General features: G+C 48.3%; 1 protein-coding gene across 1 annotated transcript in view; it reads right to left on the bottom strand.

Annotated features, from left to right (window-relative positions):
• Positions 1-13,127: 13,127 nt before the first annotated feature.
• Positions 13,128-17,709, bottom strand: part of RAD23B (RAD23 nucleotide excision repair protein B) — a 366,676-nt gene continuing 362,094 nt past the window's right edge. The window contains exon 10 of the mRNA XM_086962076.1: positions 13,128-14,044. Within this exon, the coding sequence (XP_086818202.1) occupies positions 13,931-14,044 (114 nt within the window). The 3' untranslated portion in view covers positions 13,128-13,930. The remainder of the gene's footprint in view (positions 14,045-17,709) is intronic.

Here is a 17,709-nt window from a genome sequence, read left to right as displayed (position 1 = left end):
ACTCTATATAAAGAGAGATGTTGTCTATTTTGCAAGTAGGCTGCTAATGCAGCAAGATGTATTCTGATTGATGTGTAAGCTAGGTTACACTTTTGAAGATGTAGTAGGTAACATATGATGTTTTGAATAGACGCATTTAGAGGATTGATTGTGTTATTGGTACAGTATATCACAAATCTCTTCCACTTGCCTGCATAGCAGGCTCTAATGGTGGGGCATCTAGCATCTTTGATTACATTCATACAATCAGGAGGAAGATTTAGGTACCCAAACTCTAGGATTTCAGGAGCCAGATCGCTAGGCTGAGTTGTGCTGGATCTGGGTGTGCGATTTCTCCATGGTTCTGGGTTAACAGTTGTGGGAAGAGATGTAGTTTTTGGTGGGGAACTACTGATAGCTCCAGCAAGGTTGTGCACCATGGTTGTCTGGTCCATGTTGGAGCAACTAGGATCAGTGTTAGTGATTGTTGTTGCAGCTTGAGTACCACTAGTGGAATGAGTGGGAGAGGTGGAAAAGTGTAGGCAAATTTGCCTGACCTATTCATCCATATCGCATTGCCTTTGGACAATGGGTGTGGATATCTGGCGGCGAAGCTTGGGCATTTTGTGTTTAAATGTGTGGCGAAGAGATCTATATCTGGATGCCCCCACATTTAGAAAAACAGTTGAAGGACTTGCGGATGAAGTTCCCACTCGTGGATATGTTGTGTTTGGCGACTTAACAGATCTACCATCTGATTCTGTATTGCTGGAAGATGTTGGGCTAAGAGGAATATGTTTTGAGGAATTGCCCATCTCCATATGCTCTGTGCTAGTTGAGAGCTGCTGAGAGTGCGTCCCCCCCCTTGTTTCTGTAGATAATACATTGCTGTTATATTGTTCGAACAGACTAAAACAGCTTTGTTTGACACGTGTTTCTGGAATGCTTTTAACCCCTTGCGTGCGGCGGGAATTCCCCGCCCATGCTGACTCCGCCTTGCGCGGGCGGAGTCATGACGGAACAGTTCAGTCATCAGCACAGCTCACCCGTAGCTGATGACGGAACCGCTCCGTCATCAGCATGCAAGGGGTTAATGCCAGAAATATTGCTACTAGCTCCAAGTGTTTGATGTGGAGTAGCCTTTGCTGTGGTGTCCACCTGCCCTGTATGGTGTGATGTAGTAGATGAGCTCCCCAGCCGGTGATCGATGTGTCTGCTGTTAACACGATTTGTGGAACTGGCTCTAGGAACGGTCGCCCCTTGGAAAGGTTTTGGGTGATCCACCACTGCAGAGAGTGATATGTGAGGCCGTCCACCAACACCAGATCTGTTAATTGACCTTGAGCTTGGTTCCACTGACATGCCAAGCAGTCCTGTAAGGGGTACATCTGGAGTCTTGCGTGAGGTACTATGAATATGCAAGAGGCCATCATCCCTATTTGTTGCATAAATACTTGAGGTGGTAGCGAGTGTTGCGGTTGGAACTTTGTTATAAGGGCTTGCTATCCTGGCTGGATTGGGATATGCAAGGCCTTTTGAGGTGTCTATGGTGGCACCTAAATATTGGTGGTTCTGGGATGGTTGGAGGAGGGACTTTGGGCAATTTATTGTGAACCCTAAGTCGTGCAGCAGTTGGATTGTAGTATGTGTGTGACACACACTGAGTATGTGACTTGGCTTTTATGAGGCAGTCGTCCAAGTATGGGAAGACATGAATCTGTGGTCTTCTTAAATGGGCTGCTACCACTGCTAGACATTTTGTGAATACTCTGGGTGCTATAGTAACTCCGCATGGGAGGAATTTGAATTGATAGTGCTGCCCGTCCACTACAAACCGAAGATATTTTTTGTGAGCAGGGTGAATGGGAATGTGGAAGTAGGTGTCCTTGAGATCAAAACTGGCAAGGAAATCGCTTTGAGTAGAGGAAGGATTTGTTGAATAGTGACCATGTGGAATCTAAAGTGGCAAGAAAATCGCTTTGTTTGAGTAGAGGAAGGATTTGTTGAATAGTGTGGAAATGGTCCGATTGTATGTATAGGTTTACTGGTCTGAGGTCTAAGATGGGCCTCAGGGTTCCATCCTTCTTTTGAATCAGAAAGTAGAGGGAGTAAACTCCTGTGTTTTAATGCTGAAGGGGAACTGGCTCTATTGTATGTTTGTGCAGTAGGGAAAGCAGCTCTTGTTTTAGAAGCGTTAAATGTTCTGTTGACATTGGGCGCTGTTTGGGTGGTATATTGGGGGGAGTGGCAGTGAGCTCCAGGCAATAACCGGATTGGATAATTTGTCTAACCCACTTGTCTGTGGTGATATTGTTCCAGACAGGTAGGAACTTGGTTAATCGTCCCCGACTGGAGTAGAATAGTCCGGGGGGAGCGATGGTAAGTCAATTGTTTTGTGGTGGCGGCACGAGTACTGGAAGTCTTACCACTACCTTTGCTGTTATTGCCCCTGTAGCCTCCTCTGTAATAGCCTCTGGGAGAGGAGGTTTGTGTGGGACTTTCATATGACGTAGTGGTATTATCTATGTTGAAGCCTCTAGAGGCGCCCCTATAAGAGGAGCAACAAAACGAACCTCTGGGAGCTTGTGATTGCAAGGCTCCCATTGATTTGGCGGTGTCAGTTTCTTTTTTCAACTTTTCTAAAGATGAATCCACTGCAGGCCCAAATAAATGTTCTTCGTCAAAGGGTAGGTTCAGGATGGTAGTCTGAACCTCTTGTTTAAACCCAGATATCCTTAGCCAGGCATGTCTGCGTAAAAGGACACTGGTATTTATGGCTCTGGAGGCTGTATCTGCAGCATCTAGAGCACAGCGAATGGAGGTATTAGTTATTTGTTTACCTTCCTGTATAAGATCATAGGCTTTTGTTTTATATTCATCTGGAAGGTGTTGTAGTAGGGCCTCTAGCTCGTCATAGTGCGCCCTATTGTATCTGGCTAGTAAAGCATGTGTGTAGGCAATTCTCCATATGTTGACCACTTGTGACGCTGTTCTTTTGGCAGTTGTGTCCAATAGTTTTGACTCTGTCAGGTGGTGGAGCATCACCTGATGTTTGAGAGTTGGCCCTTTTCCTGGCGTTGGAAACAACTAAGGAATCTAGTGGAAGCTGTCCCCTAATGTATGTAGGGTCAGTTGGGGCAGCTTTGTACTATTTCACTATTCTAGGGTTAATGATTTTAGCTCTAACTGGGTCTTTAAAGACTCCACGAGTGTGTTTAATTATCCCTTTTAGCAATGGTAGAATAGAGGTGGACCTTTGGGATGTTGTAAAAGTATCCATGAGAATGTCGTCCTCTATGGGGTCTGTATGCAAGTTTACCCCGTGGTATTGTGCAACCCTGTGTACTAGTTGATTGAAACCTATAGTGTCCTCTGGAGGGGATGGTCTAGATGGATAGACATCCTCCTGTGGTACATCAGGAACGTCTGGTGTGCCATAATTTTGCCATGGATCATTTGGGATGTAAGGAATAGGCTCTTCTAGAGGTTCATTATGTCCTTCATCATCTCCTTCGTCACCAGTGGTATCATCAGTATCTGGAGGTGGCGGAGATTGTATTGGTCTTGGAGATGGAACAGGAGAAATATGTAGAGGAGAAGGTGGAGGAGAGATCCTTAAAGGAGAGGTGGCAATGTCTCTTTTCTTTAAAGGAAGTCGAGATGGTATGGGGATGTCAATTTTTCTTTTATTAGAAAGACTTATCATAAGATTACCCGTTTCCGGGTCCATTTCCAGAGAGTCTTGTTTTCTGGGATCATGTTTCAAAGTTGTTCCTCGGAAGCGTGGTGTTTCTTTGCTGATTTTTTCGGTTCCGGATGCTTCTGTCGCACAGTCTTAGGAGTAGTTTTATGCTCCTTTGTTTTGGCCTGAGGAGTTTTTGTGGGATATGAAGGCTTGGTTGGAGTCTTTGGAACCGGTTGCTTTGATGGCTCCAATGATTTTTTCGGATCGGAGGTGCCAGATGTTTTTGGAACCGCTTGTTTTTTCGGTTCCGATGTGTGTTTCGGAACCGGTGGTTTCTTTGGCTCCGAGGATTTTTTCGGATCCGAAGTGTGAGTGTCATTTGGTTTCGCTGCCGAATGAGCCTGGTGCAGAACCGGGCTTCGGCGTGGAGGAAGACAATGGTTTGTCTTTTGGTTTGTCTGTGGTCGGGGCCTATGATGGAGTTTGGCACAGACGCCAGGCTGACTGTCGAGAGTGCCCTGAAGGGGGGGGGGTCAGTGAAGGTGCCTTCTTCCATCTGCTCCACATTGAAGCCTTCCTGGAAGATGTCGTCCTGTATCGATGTGGATGATCGAGCCATACTTCTTCGTGCTCGCCGGTCTCTGATGGTTTTCTTGGAGCAGAAAGAGGCACAAGCCAGACAATCTTTGGCCTTGTGTTCAGGTGAAAGACAGAGGTAACACACCTCATGCAGGTCAGCATGTGGAAACTTGGCTCCACATTGAGGACATTTTTTGAAGGGAGACCTTTCCATAAGCCATGAAGGCATGATGGCGCAGCTAGGCCCGAAGGCCTGCTTCGACGACTGGAACCAAAGTAGAAGTTTGTGGAGATGCGTGTCGAAAGGGAAATGCAATCGAGACAAGACTGAAGAATTAGGTAAGGATTGCGCGTCGAAAGTGAACTCCAATGATACCGAACGAATAGTTTCTTACCTGTCGGTGTAGTTTTGCAGCTTGAAGATCTTTCTGGATTCACTATGCTGTGCATATTCCGCGGTCTTGTGGTTGGGTCCGGATTCGTAGTCTTTTTTTTTTTGTAGCCCTTGTGGGCGTCGGCGTCACACCTCCTGGGTGCATTTCCGGTGATGTCGGCATGCTTCCTGCGGAAGCTCCCACTCCTGGGCGCCATCTTCGGATTCTTTTTTCCGTGTTTCTTTCGTTTCCGAAGTAATGGCAATGTTCTATTTAGGTGAGATTTTTACCGCTTTGTACTTAAAGTCTTCCTTACTTTTCCTTTTTTTTTTTTTTGACCACCTCTTTTCCCTCCAGCCTCATCTTTCTGGCGGAGGTGGGTGGGTTCGCTAGTGAATCCAGAAAGATCTTCAAGCTGCAAAACTACACCGACAGGTAAGAAACTATTCGTTTTGCAGCGTGAATCTTTCTGGATTCACTATGCTGTGCATAGATTTTGTAGCGGTTTCTCATTTCCGGGGTGGCTGGGTGGAAGATGAGCTTTGGTTTTAGGTCTCGCCTGTCGATGCGCATGCGCATCGAGCAAGCGAGACTATGGGGGCTTATCAACTCTTTATCCACACTGCAAGGAATCGTGGCGATTCCTTGCAGTGCCCGTGACTTTTAAGCTCAATGCGCATGCGCATTGAGCTTAAAAGCGCGTGCACGTCCGTCTTTGTTTACCCGCTCCGCCCCCTCCCCTTCCCGCCGTGTCGCATTTCTCCTCCCCCCTCCCCTCTCCTCCGTCCGTCTTGTTAGTTTAATTTAACCCGCTCCGCCCCCTTCCCTTCCCGCCGTGTCGCATTTCTCCTCCCCCCTCCCCTCTCTTCCCTCCGTCTTGTTACGAGATGTATTTTGCGTAATGGGTTTTGGGCATACATTGAACTGTTGGCAAGGCAATTCCAATGGATTTTAGTTGCACATCGGCACTGATTGTATGCGTCCGCCACTGTCAGCTGAGTTTATTTTTTCTTCAATTGGTTGAAATTCCTTGCTCACATGAGCAGTGCAGCTCTGCCTTTGGAGGTTCGGGGGAACACAACTATTTGATGTCTAGGTTCATGGCTCAGACGGTGTCATTTCAAATCACCAAAAACAAACACTTCCATTGGTTTGCTTCTTTCCGCAACCCGCATAAAATTGCATCCAACTACGGTTCCGTTGATCAGAGTTCCTGCTGCTCGCTTGTCTGCATCGAAGCCCAGTTTCTTCATTTCCCGTGCTGCCGAACGAAACGTGTTTAAAACTCCATAAAATCGCCGTGTGGAATTTTCTCACTGACTATAATGTGGAACCGGTGAAGTGGGTCTGGGTGCCGAAGGGACACACTTACTCTCACACACATCAGTTACTCGACGGCTAACTCAAATATGGCGTACAGACATAAGACGAATATTGAAAATGTTGATGTAGTAACTGTTCTAACTGGGCGGTCTGTTGATTATCGAAAGCTCTAAGTTTTCATTAAGGTGTTTTAGTGGAATATAAAGCACTATGGGGATTACTTCTCTATAAGTATAGGATACGATACGCTGAGTTCCCCATTCCAACATGGCTACTCAATTCGTCTTTTGAAGATGCTTTATTTCTTGAGAAATGCAAACCTACTACACTAAGACAAAGAACCCGCCTACTTCCGGCGCGAAATAAAGTGCACCTATGAGTAGAGGCTAACTTATTTTCCGTGATAGTCACCTGGGGGGAACCAATCCTTAGCGACCTTGAGCTGCCGTTTCACAGTCGGTCTGTTTAGGCGGGTGCACAGTCCTTAATGACCTTACAATGGCTGCTTCCACCAACAGCATGTTCTTCAACCCATAGATGCGGGTACTCTGGTTTGCCATTCCTTCTGCAACAGATTCGGATGGAACGTTCCTACCGTCACATACGATGTTATTCTGTGTCCTATCATAGCGCAAGCCAGATATCAGGTTATTAAGTGAAAGCTACAGCGGGACATTTCAAAGCTTGAGGCTTATCGTAGTGTTTTCTGATTGTGTGTCCGTGGCCATTTCGAGTTACCCTCACCCTCTCACCCTCACTCACCCTCAACCCCTCACCCTCAACCTCACTCACCCTCAACCCCTCACTCACCCTCACTCTCACTCATCCTCACTCACCCTCAACCCCTCACCCTCACCCTCAACCCCTCACCCTAACTCACCCTCAACCCCTCACCCTAACTCACCCTCAACCCCTCACTCACCCTCAACCCCTCACCCTCAACATCAACCCCTCACCCACCCTCAACCCCTCACCCTCACCCACCCTCAACCCCTCACTCACCCTCACCCACCCTCACCCTCACCCACCCTCACCCTCACCCTCACTCACCCTCACCCTCACACAGTGCAATAGTTCTCAGACCATTTCAGTTAGAGCTTTTAGAAATGTTTATGGCTTTTTTTATTTGTAATACTTTAGCATTGGCTACAGGAAACAAAAATGCTAAACATTTACAAGAAAAACCCATAAACAATTCTAAAAGCACTAACTCTAATGGTGCGAGACCTATTGCATTTCCAATGCTTGTTTGAATATGTGCTGGAGCACCTTTTGTCCGACTTGTGCTTCCTTGTTCATCTGCACATCCACGCAGTAGTGCTTCGTGAATGTGTGCACCGAAGCCCATGTTGCCGCCAGGCATATGTCTTGTATGGGCGTATTAGCCAGGAAGGCTATCATAGCCCCCTTCTTCCTAGTGGAGTGGGCACGCACCCCCTCTGCTAGCTCTTGTCCTGCCCGTTTGTGGCAGAGTTGAATTGTCTGCGCGATCCACCGTGCAATAGTGTTTTTGGTTACTGCTTTGCCCATGTAACTGTTGGCAAACGACACAAAAAAATGTTTCGTTTTTCTGTGTCCCTTTGTCCTCTCAATGTAATGCATGACCGCCCTTCTGGCGTCTAGGGTGTGCAGAGCTCGCTCAGCGCTAGTGGATGGTTTTTGGAAAAAACTCGGTATCTGTATGGACTGGTTCATGTGGAATTTGGACACCACCTTCGGCATGAAGTGTGGGTCGGTCCTCATCACAACCCTATCGTGTAATTGTATGTAGGGTTCCTGTAGCGTTAGCGCTTGCAGCTCGCTTACTCTGCGTAAGGATGTTATAGCAACCAGGAAAGCAGTTTTCATAGTTAGCATCTTTAAGGAGGCCTTGTGAAGTGGTTCAAAGGGCTCCTTCATGAGTTCCGTGAGGACTACGTTCAAGTTCCAAGCCGGTGGCGGCACCCGCTTGGGCGGTGCGATCCTCTTCGCTCCTTCCAGGAACCTCTTGACAACTTGTGATGTGAAGAAGCTTCTGCCCATCTCACCCCTTGTGTAGGCTACTATAGCTGCCAAGTGAACTCTCAAGGAGGACGAGCTGAGTTTTTTCTCCAGTAAGTGCGTCAGGTATTTTAGCACTGTGGAGTCCTTCTTCATTTTCTTGTGAAGTCCTTCACGTCTGCACCACATCGTGAATCTTTTCCACTTTGCGACATAGCACCTCCGTGTGCTGGGCCTTCGTGCCTCCCGAAGGACCCTGAGGGTGCTCTCTGGTAGTCCCAAATGTGCGAACTCTATGTCCTCAGGAGCCATGCTACTAGGCTCATGCTCTCTGGCTCTGGGTGCAGCACCTCTCCGTTCTGCATGGAGAGCAGGTCTTTTCTTCTGCCGAATCTGTGGGGTGCACTCTGTCATCTCCATGATCTGCGAGTACCATGTCTGCCTCGCCCACTGTGGCGCGACCAGTATCAGGGTCATGCTGCTCGCCCTGCACTTGCTCAGTACTCTGTGCATCAGTGGTATCGGGGGAAAAGCGTAAGCAAATGTCCCGGACCAATCTATCCATAGGGCATTCCCAAGGGACCCCTTTTCGGGTTGTCTGGATGCGAAGCTTTGGCATTTTGCATTCTGGCGTGTTGCAAACAGATCCACCGATGGCGTTCCCCACCTGTTGAACAACCACCCTGTCTCCTGAGCATTGAGCTCCTACTCGTGGGATGCCGATGTCTGTCTGCTCAGCCAGTCCGCCTGAATGTTCTCCTTCCCTGGTAGGTGTATGGCTAGCAGGTCTATCTGGAGAGGGATGGCCCATCTCCATATCTCCTGTGCCAGCGTTGAAAGCGTTGTTGACTGTGTTCCACCCTGCTTGTTGATGTAGAACATCGCCGTGGTGTTGTCCGTCTGTAGCAACACCCTTTGCTTGTACAGCCTTGTCTGGAAGGCTTTCAGTGCAAGGAAGATTGTCTTCAATTCGAGGTAATTGATGTGCTTTGTCGCATCTGTTGGCGTCCAAAGGCCCCTCACTTGGAGTTCCTCCATGTGAGCGCCCCATCCCTTCAGGGATGCGTCTGTGGTGATGGTCACTGTCGGAGTTGGGGGTGTTAGAGGCTTTCCCCTTGTTAAGTTTTCCTTGGTCCACCATGTCATCTCCTTCTGCACTGCGTGCGTCACCACCACAAGATCCTCCCAACTGCCAGAAGCCTGTGACCATTGTTCCTGGAGCCATTCTTGCATGGGTCTCATGTGGAGCCGCACATTCGGCACCAGGTGGATGCATGATGCCATCATCCCCATGATCTTGCTCGCAGTCCTCACTGTCCGAGCTTGTCCCTTCCGGTAGAGGCGAGTTTCCTTGACCAGTGCCCTTGCTCTCTTCTCGCTGGGGAACACTTTGCCCTGTAAGGTGTTGATCTCTGCCCCCAGGAAGATCTTCACTTGCTCCGGCTCCATTGACTATTTCTTCCAATGGATGGAGAACCCCAGGTTTATGAGCGTGCTCGTCACTGTATGTGCATGTTGTTTGCACCTCTAGTACGAGTTTGCTTTCACCAGCCAGTCGTCCAGGTAAGGGTATACGTGTATCCCCTGTCTTCGTAAGTGCGCCGAGACTGCCGCGAGGCACTTCATAAATTCCCTCGGTGCTGATTTTAGTCCGAAGGCTAGCGTTGTGAACTGGTAGTGGCCTCCTCAGATTGTGAACCTGAGCATATGCTTGTGCTTCTCGTTCATCAGTATGTGCAAGTAGGCGTCCTTGAGGTCTATCGTGACCATGAAGTCTCCGACCTGCAATTGCGGTAGCACCTCCTGCAGGGAGGTCATTTTGAATTTCTGTGTTCTTATGAATTTGTTCAGGAACCTCAGGTCTAGGAAGGGTCTCATTTTGTCGTCTACCTTTGGTACTAGGAAGTACGTTGAGTATATTCCCTTGTTTCTTTCCTTGAAGGGGACCCTTTCTATGGCTTGTTTTTGTAGAAGTTCTTTTGCTTCTTCCTGAAGCCTCGCCAGCTGTTCTCTTGCTGGTGGCTTTCCCCTTGGTTTTCTGCTTGTTGGCTTTTTCTCCAACTCCAAGCAGTATCCGAATTGGATAATGTTTAGGATCCATTTGTCTGATGTGATCTATCCATTCTTGGAGGTAAAACTTTAATCTTCCTCCCACTGGTGTCATGTGGTCGTAGGTGTTTAGATTGTCCTGACCCCTTTGTACGTGGTGCCCCCTGGGATCTTTTCTGTGGTCGGGCACCCGGAGGACTTTGAAGTCACTTCGAGGTGGGCTGCTGTCCCCCTCTTCTATTCTGGCCACGTTCATTTCTCCCTCGAAAGGACTGACCTCTTGGTTGGTACTGCCAGGACTGCTTCTGCTGACCTTGCTGAGCCTGTGAGTCTGCCTGGTGCGTTTGCTGGAAAGCCTGGTGTGACGTACCTGGCTGGTTTCCACCTCTCCCGCCGGGCCTCCGTGACGGGGTGCCTCTTTTGTTGCCTCTGAACTGCAATGCCCCCATGGATCTTGCCGTCTCGTTATCTTTTTTGAGTTGGCAGAGTTTCTCGTCAACTGTTGCTCCGAAAAGCGTGTCGCTGTTGAACGGTGTGTTCAGGATACTGTGTTGCACCTCGGGTTTGAACCCAGAGATCCTGAGCCAGGCGTGTCTCCTTTCCGTGACACCCATCATCATGAGCCTGCTGGCGGTGTCTGCTCCGTCCAGGGCCGTCTTAAGGCAAGAATTTGCAGCGTTTTTCCCTTCTTCGACCAATTTTTCGGCCTTCTGCCTGGCATCCTGGGGTAGGTCCTTCACCAACTGCCCCCGCCCCTCCATGATCTGGTACATGTGCCTGTTTATCAGGGCGTTGGAATTAGCCATGCGCCAGTGGGTCGCGGCATTCCGTTCGATCCTTCTGCCCACCAGATCCATCCTCTTGCTCTCCTTATCCGGTGGTGGGCTCTCCTTATCCGGTGGTGGGCCAGAGGTAGTGGATACGCTCGCCCTCTTCCTAGCTGTGGCCGTGATAATGGAGTCTGCGGAGACCTCGCCTCGAATGTAGGCCGGGTCCTTTGAGGAGTGTTTGTACTTTTTCTCTGTTCTGGGAGTTACCGCCTTGCATGTTGCGGGCTCTTTGAATGCTTCCTTTCCCTGAACCAAGACGCTGTCGAGCATTGGAAGGAACTGGCTCCTTGTTTGTGTTGGGAGCAAAGTCTCTAGCAGGAAGTCTGCTTTTCCTCGTCGAGCTTTAGCTTGAATGCTATACGGCAGATTGTATCGCCGAGTTGTATGCCCCGATGTCGTCCGGCAGCGAGGGCCTCGAGGGGTATGTGTCGACCGCCTCTTCCGGGCTCTCGGTGTCGACATCTAGGTAATCCTCCTCGTGTGGGTCAGAGGTAGCCGACTCTGCGTCCAACCCACTGCCCTCTTCCTCCTCATAGCTGTAATCCTCGTAGGGATTCTCTTCACCTTCCTGGTCGTCGACCATCTCGGCGCTAGGCCCATGTCCGTCGACGTGTTCTTCCTCTTCGACCAGATCTAGCACGACGTGCTTGGTCTTGTGTGGGATCGTGAAGGCACTCATCTCGGCGTCGAAATCTTTTCTCCGCTGCAAGATGCTTGCCATTTCGGCTTCTAGCCGCCGTTTTTTTCCTTTCCATCTCGGCCGCGTTTTCGGCTTCGGAACGTTCGGCCCCTCTCTTCGTCACCTGGCTCGGCGGCGAGATTCTCGGCGTCGATGATTTGGACGTCGAACTGGGTTTCGGGTCCCTGGACGGCGTCGAGGCTTTAGGGTCTTTCTCCATCGACGTCGATCGGTCCCTTTCGGAGACTATCTTCGACGCCTTCTACAGCTCTCGGCGCCAGGGACTCCTTCTCCGAGGATCCGCTGGGCCTGTGTGTGGTCGCGGATGGCAGATGTCGCTGCGTCGGCGCCTTCGGGGTCTTGCCCTCGTTCTTTCGAGACTCAGAGTCTCTCGTGTTCTTGTGGGACGTCGTGTCTCCTACCTTATCAGGTGTCTTCTTGTAATCGGTCTCTACGACCGTGTAGCTGTCGTCTTCGGCGGCAGCGTTGTCCTCTTCCTCCGAGGACATCCCCAGCTCGTACAGCGATGGCGTCGGGGCTTTTCCTTCGAGGGTGGCGTGTGCTACCCTCTGGCTCTTCCTCACACGAAGGGTCTTCGGGGCGAAGACGGAGCAGGCGTTGCAGTCCTCGCTTCTGTGGTCTACCAGTAGGCAAAGGTTGCAAACCGGATGCTGGTCTTTCTGCGCGTACTTGTGTCTGCAGTTTGGGCAGAACTTGAACGGCGTGTTGTCCATCCTCGAGCGTTCAGGCCTCCCTGACCGCGTGGACGTCGACGATCGTCGAAGTTCTCGAGGTTTTCTCCTTTTCTCTTCGTCAATGGTCTGCGAAGTCTTCTTTAGTCTTCTTCTTCCAATATCTTCTCCAACTTCAAACCTTTTCAGTACTTTCTCCAAAAATGTCTGGAGCCCAACGGGAACGATCCGGACCCGACCGCGGAAAAAAGAATCTGAAGATGGCGCCCAGGAGTGGGAGCTTCCGCAGGAAGCATGCCGACGTCACCGGAAATGCACCCAGGAGGTGTGACGCCGACAAGGGCTACAAAAAAAAAAAAAAAAAAAAAAAAAAAAAAAAAAAAAGAAAAGACTACGAATCCGGACCCAACCACAAGACCGCGAAATATGCACAGCATAGTGAATCCAGAAAGATTCACGCTGCAAAACTGAAAAGCGTGGAACACATCTGAGCCAGATGGCGGAAAAAAAACAATCTGAAGATGTAGTTGATGCCCATGCACACTATTGTCCAAAGGAGGAGTCATTTATTTTGTGGCTCCCAAAGACTTTCCAAGACAATAACAAACTGCAAACATCCGGGCCCAAAACTAGATGGCGATCTATGAATAGTGTGTGATCTGCAGCTCATATGCCTCGAACAAATATATTTAGTCATGTCATTTACAAATCTTCAGAAAGGACACTGTATTCACAATCAGGTACAGAATTACAGCAATTTTGTTACCTTTGCACAGATTCATGCTGTGTGATTAAGGGACGACCATTACAAATTAATGCAAAGCGGTTTCAAAATAATGTTATTCAATATTTGTAAATTTAAAAATACACTTTCAAGTAAAAGTTTATATTTTCTAACATGAAAGAAATAGGAAAACATTTCATGCCAGTAAAGAAGCTCTTCATAACCAAACGTGCAACAGTTGTTTTAAAACTTTTACTGCAATATGACATTGAAGTAAACAGTAATTAGATAGCTACCATTTTTTCAAAAAGAAAAAAATGTAAACAGGAAAATAAGTTGCCTGTAAGTGTACAGCTTCTCAAATCGTATCAAGAAAAAGGGCATCTCACATTCACTGATTAGGAATTTCCTTAGTGCTGTAAAATAGCAAGAAAACGATTTTCAATTATCCTTAAATTCAGTTAAAGAGTAATGTGTTACTTCTGCACAAAAATCTGATAGAGGTCCTTTCAAAGCAGCAAAAATCAACTTAAAATTTGGCGTTTCTGCTTTCTAGTCGTGCCTATCCCTTCATAGATTTTACAAAGCCATCATCCAGTGTTACTATGAGATACAGATGGAATATTCTAGGTAGCTTGGAGGCGATTTTCAAAATACCAATGCAACGTAGGAAGAATCTGAAAGCAGGGCAATAAACTAAATTTCTGGATCTAATGCGCTCAAAGTAAATTGTGAAAACCTAGAACAAAACAGCCCAACGGTTATAGAAGGAAGTAAATGCCTGCAAAAGCGGATTTTTGGTTGTATATTATATTACATGTGGACTGTTGCCCCATCTCCTTTAAGCAGACCTTCGCTGTACTTCTCACTGCCCAATTTCCTTTTATCTGCCACACAATATTTCCCCGTCCCCACACCTATAAATGTGGATATGACCTGCACCCTCCCCCCCTGCCTTCCAAAATTATCTTGGAATTCAATGACCAGAGTTAGAGTGATGCACTGGTGTGAGATAAAAGGTACAAGTCTCTTGCGCTCAGTCATCATCAAAATTCTGCTGTAGAAGGAAGTTGGCAGCCAAATTTTCATTCTTCTCACAAGCAAAATATGCCTGTATCACAAGTCCTTCTGGGAAACCTAAAGCCTTTAACTGTAAAAGAAAGTAAAGAAAAGCACTGGCAGTTAGATTCACATTTTTTAGATGCATCATGCTAAAGCATAAAAATAAACTGCACAATACTGTAATCGGAACCAGAGTGATACTAATCAGTTAGCCAAGAACACATACTTATTCCAGGATAGATATTCAAAAATCTGTGCAGCAATGCAGTTCTGAAGAACGCTACTTTGCTGGTTTAGCAATGCTACTGCTTTAAAAGAAAAATTAAGATTTGTAGCATACTGTCTTTACATTAATCAAATAAAACAACAAGTTACTTACCTCTGGTAAAGATGCATTTATGAGTTGTAGATCCTTACCTTTGAATTTCCCCCAGGCGTCTGTCTGGATCCGAAGGCTTTATCAGCAATACCCCAGCGTGTCGGTCGGCTCCGTGTCGGTCGTGGGCCCAAGGATGACGTCACGGGACTTATATAGACACCGCACATGTGTGTTGACACCAGTTCTTAACACGACTTTTCACGCTGGAACCGCAGAGCCATGAAAGACACTAACCACTGGTGCCTCCAAACTAGATCCCTGTAGGGGAGTCCCTCTCCCTAGAAATCAGTTCGCAAAGCGGGGAGGATGGGTGGGGTGGTAGAGTCTACAAATAATATGTCTCTCCCAATATCATTACAGAAGATAAGCAACTTGTTCACTGGTAGAAACTATTAGTTGTAGATTTCTTACCTTAGAATAGATACACCGGCAATACTGTCCCCGGAGGAGGGTCTGCGAACCAAGATCAGAAGAGAAAGTCCTGGCAAACTGAACAGGCAAAGAATCCGTCCCTCCGAACTGGACTGTCCTGGAAGTAGTGTCTGGTAAACGTGTGCAGAGATGCCCATGTCACCGCCTGACAAATATAAAGCAGTGGGTTCCACGTGCTAACAAGTGGCTGCTGCTGTTGCTCTAGTGGAGTGAGCACGTAACCCCTCAGGAGGTTCCTTCTTCGCCAAAGAATAGCATATTTTAATACAGAAGACAACCCATTCGAGAGATGGTCTGTTTTTGAACAGCCAGAACTTTCTTGCACCCTCATAGCCAATGAAGAGCTGTACCGCCACCCGGAAGTCTTTGGCCCAATCAAGATAAAAAGACAACACATGTTTTGGGTCAAGATGGTGGAGTCTTTCCTCCTTGCAGAGATACAGGGGTGGGTAAAAGGTGGGCAAAGTGATGGATTGTCTCACATGAAAGGGTGTGACCACTTTAGGAAAGGAAGAAAGCCTTAATTAAAAGCATCACTTTATCCGGATGGATAGACAGGTGCGAGGATAGGTGATGGCAATATGGAAAGCAATTTTGACAGTCAGCAGCCTTAGAGGACAATCATGAAGGGGCTTGAAGGAAGCACACAAGAAAATTTAAAAAGAAAAATTCTGATTGGGGCATTATGAAAGAAGATGGAGGAAACAAATGAATAAAGCCATTAAATTGTGTATACCAAAAAACACCTACAGTCTAACTCGTGTTTAAAAGCTTCACAACAAGTACGGTCCTTCCTCTCTCAAACCAACTCACGTGTAGTTTATCATTAAGGGGGAGACATCCCTTAAGGATTAGAAACCTCACTCGCCAGAAGGTGACATGCTTCATCATATGGGTCCTCCTTACCAGTGGGGAAAACCTAGTCGCCACTGGGAGCTACCACTTCGTAGTTAAGGAAGGAGCTCAGAGATGTCTTATTTATAAGGATGGGTACTATTCCCATATGTCACGTCAAGTCAAGTCAATAAATTTATATAGCGCGCTACATACCCAGAGGGTCTCAAGGCGCTTGAAGAAGGGTGGGGAATTACTTGTCAAATATCCACGTTTTGAGTTGCTTTCTGAATGCTAGGTGGTTCTGAGTAAGGCGAAGGTGAGTGGGAAGTGAGTTCCAGGTTTTGGCTGCCAGGTAGGAGAAGGATCTACCTCCCATGGTGGATTTGTTAATGCGAGGTACAGTGGCAAGGGCCTGGTTGGAGGATCGTAGCTGGCGGGAGGGGGTGTAGAAGGACAGTCGTGTGTTGAGGCATTCGGGTCCGATTTCGTAGAGTGCTTTGTGTGCGTGGGTTAGGAGCCGGAAAGTAATCCTCTTATTGACGGGGAGCCAGTGGAGGTTTTTCAGGTGACCAGAGATGTGTTCTTTGCGTGGGATGTCTAGTATGAGCCTGGCTGAAGCGTTCTGGATGCGTTGGAGTTTTTTCTGGAGTTTTGCGGTGGTACCGGCGTAGAGGGTGTTTCCGTAGTCCAGTCGGCTCGTGACCAGAGCGTGGGTGACTGTTTTTCTAGTTTCGGTGGGGATCCAGCGAAATGTTTTTTTGAGCATGCGAAGAATGTTGAAGCAAGATGAGGAAACGGCGTTGACTTGTCTATTCATCGAGAGTGAGGAATCCAGGATGACGCCCAGGTTCCGTGCGTGGTCCGTCGGGATGGGTGCTTTTCCAAGGGCCTCTGGCCACCAAGAGTCATCCCAGGCGGAGGGGGAGGTGCCTAGTATGAGGACTTCTGTTTTGTCTGAGTTCAGTTTCAGACGGCTGTGATTCATCCATTCGGCTACTTCTTTCATTCCTTCATGCAGGTTGGTTTTGGCAGTGTTAGGGTCTCTGGTGAGTGATAGGATCAGTTGAGTGTCGTCGGCGTAGGAGATGATGTTGAGGTTGTGTTGGCGTGCGATGACCGCGAGGGGGCTCATGTATACGTTGAAGAGGGTGGGGCTGAGAGAAGATCCTTGTGGTACGCCGCAGATGACTTCAGTGGCCTCTGACTTGAATGGTGGAAGGCGGACTCTCTGGGTTCTTCCAGTGAGGAACGAGGTGATCCATTCCAGCGCTTTTCCTTGGATTCCGATGTTTCTGAGGCGCTGTAGAAGGGTGCTATGACAGACTGTGTCGAAGGCTGCGGAGAGGTCGAGGAGGATGAGGGCGACTGTCTCCATTGTCCAGTAGAGTTCGAATGTCGTCTGTTGCTGCGATGAGGGCGGTTTCAGTGCTGTGCTTGGCTCGGAAGCCGGATTGTGAGGAGTCGAGGGATTTGTTGGTTTCGAGGAATGCGGCGAGCTGGTTGTTGACCGCTTTCTCGATGACTTTGGCCGGGAATGGAAGGAGTGAAATAGGGCGGTAGTTTTTGAGTTCGGTGGGGTCAGCTGTGGGTTTCTTCAGGAGGGCGCTGAGTTCGGCATGTTTCCAGCTTTCCGGGAAGGTTGCGGAGTTGAGGGAGCAGTTGATGACGTCTCGAAGGTGTGGTGCTATGATGGAGTCTGCTTTGTTGAAGATGTGGTGAGGGCATGGGTCTGTGGGGGATCCTGCGTGGATAGAGTTCATCAGACGGATGGTGTCCTCAGTGGAGAGTGGCTTCCAGTCATTGAGGATGTTCAGGGGGGGTGGGGGTCCTGCAGGGGGTTGGGTGGGTTGGTCTTTGGGTCGGTTGTCGAAGCTGTTGTGGATGTCTGCAATTTTGTTGTGGAAGAATGAGGCTAGGGAGTCGCAGAGGGCTTGAGAGGGGGTGATGTCGTTGGAGTTGGCTGAGGGGTTGGTAAATTCCTTGACGATGTTGAATAATTCCTTGCTGTTGTGGGCGTTATCTAGTCGGTCCTTGAAAGCGGCTTTCTTGGCATTCCGGATCAGTTGGTGGTGTATGCGGGTGGCGTTTTTGAAGGCGTCCTTGGT

Source organism: Lissotriton vulgaris, chromosome 3_1 (assembly GCF_964263255.1).
Source record: "Lissotriton vulgaris chromosome 3_1, aLisVul1.2, whole genome shotgun sequence".
NCBI lineage: Eukaryota > Metazoa > Chordata > Amphibia > Caudata > Salamandridae > Lissotriton > Lissotriton vulgaris.
Note: the sequence above shows the minus strand (reverse complement) of the source record. Positions and strands in the feature narration are given on the sequence as shown.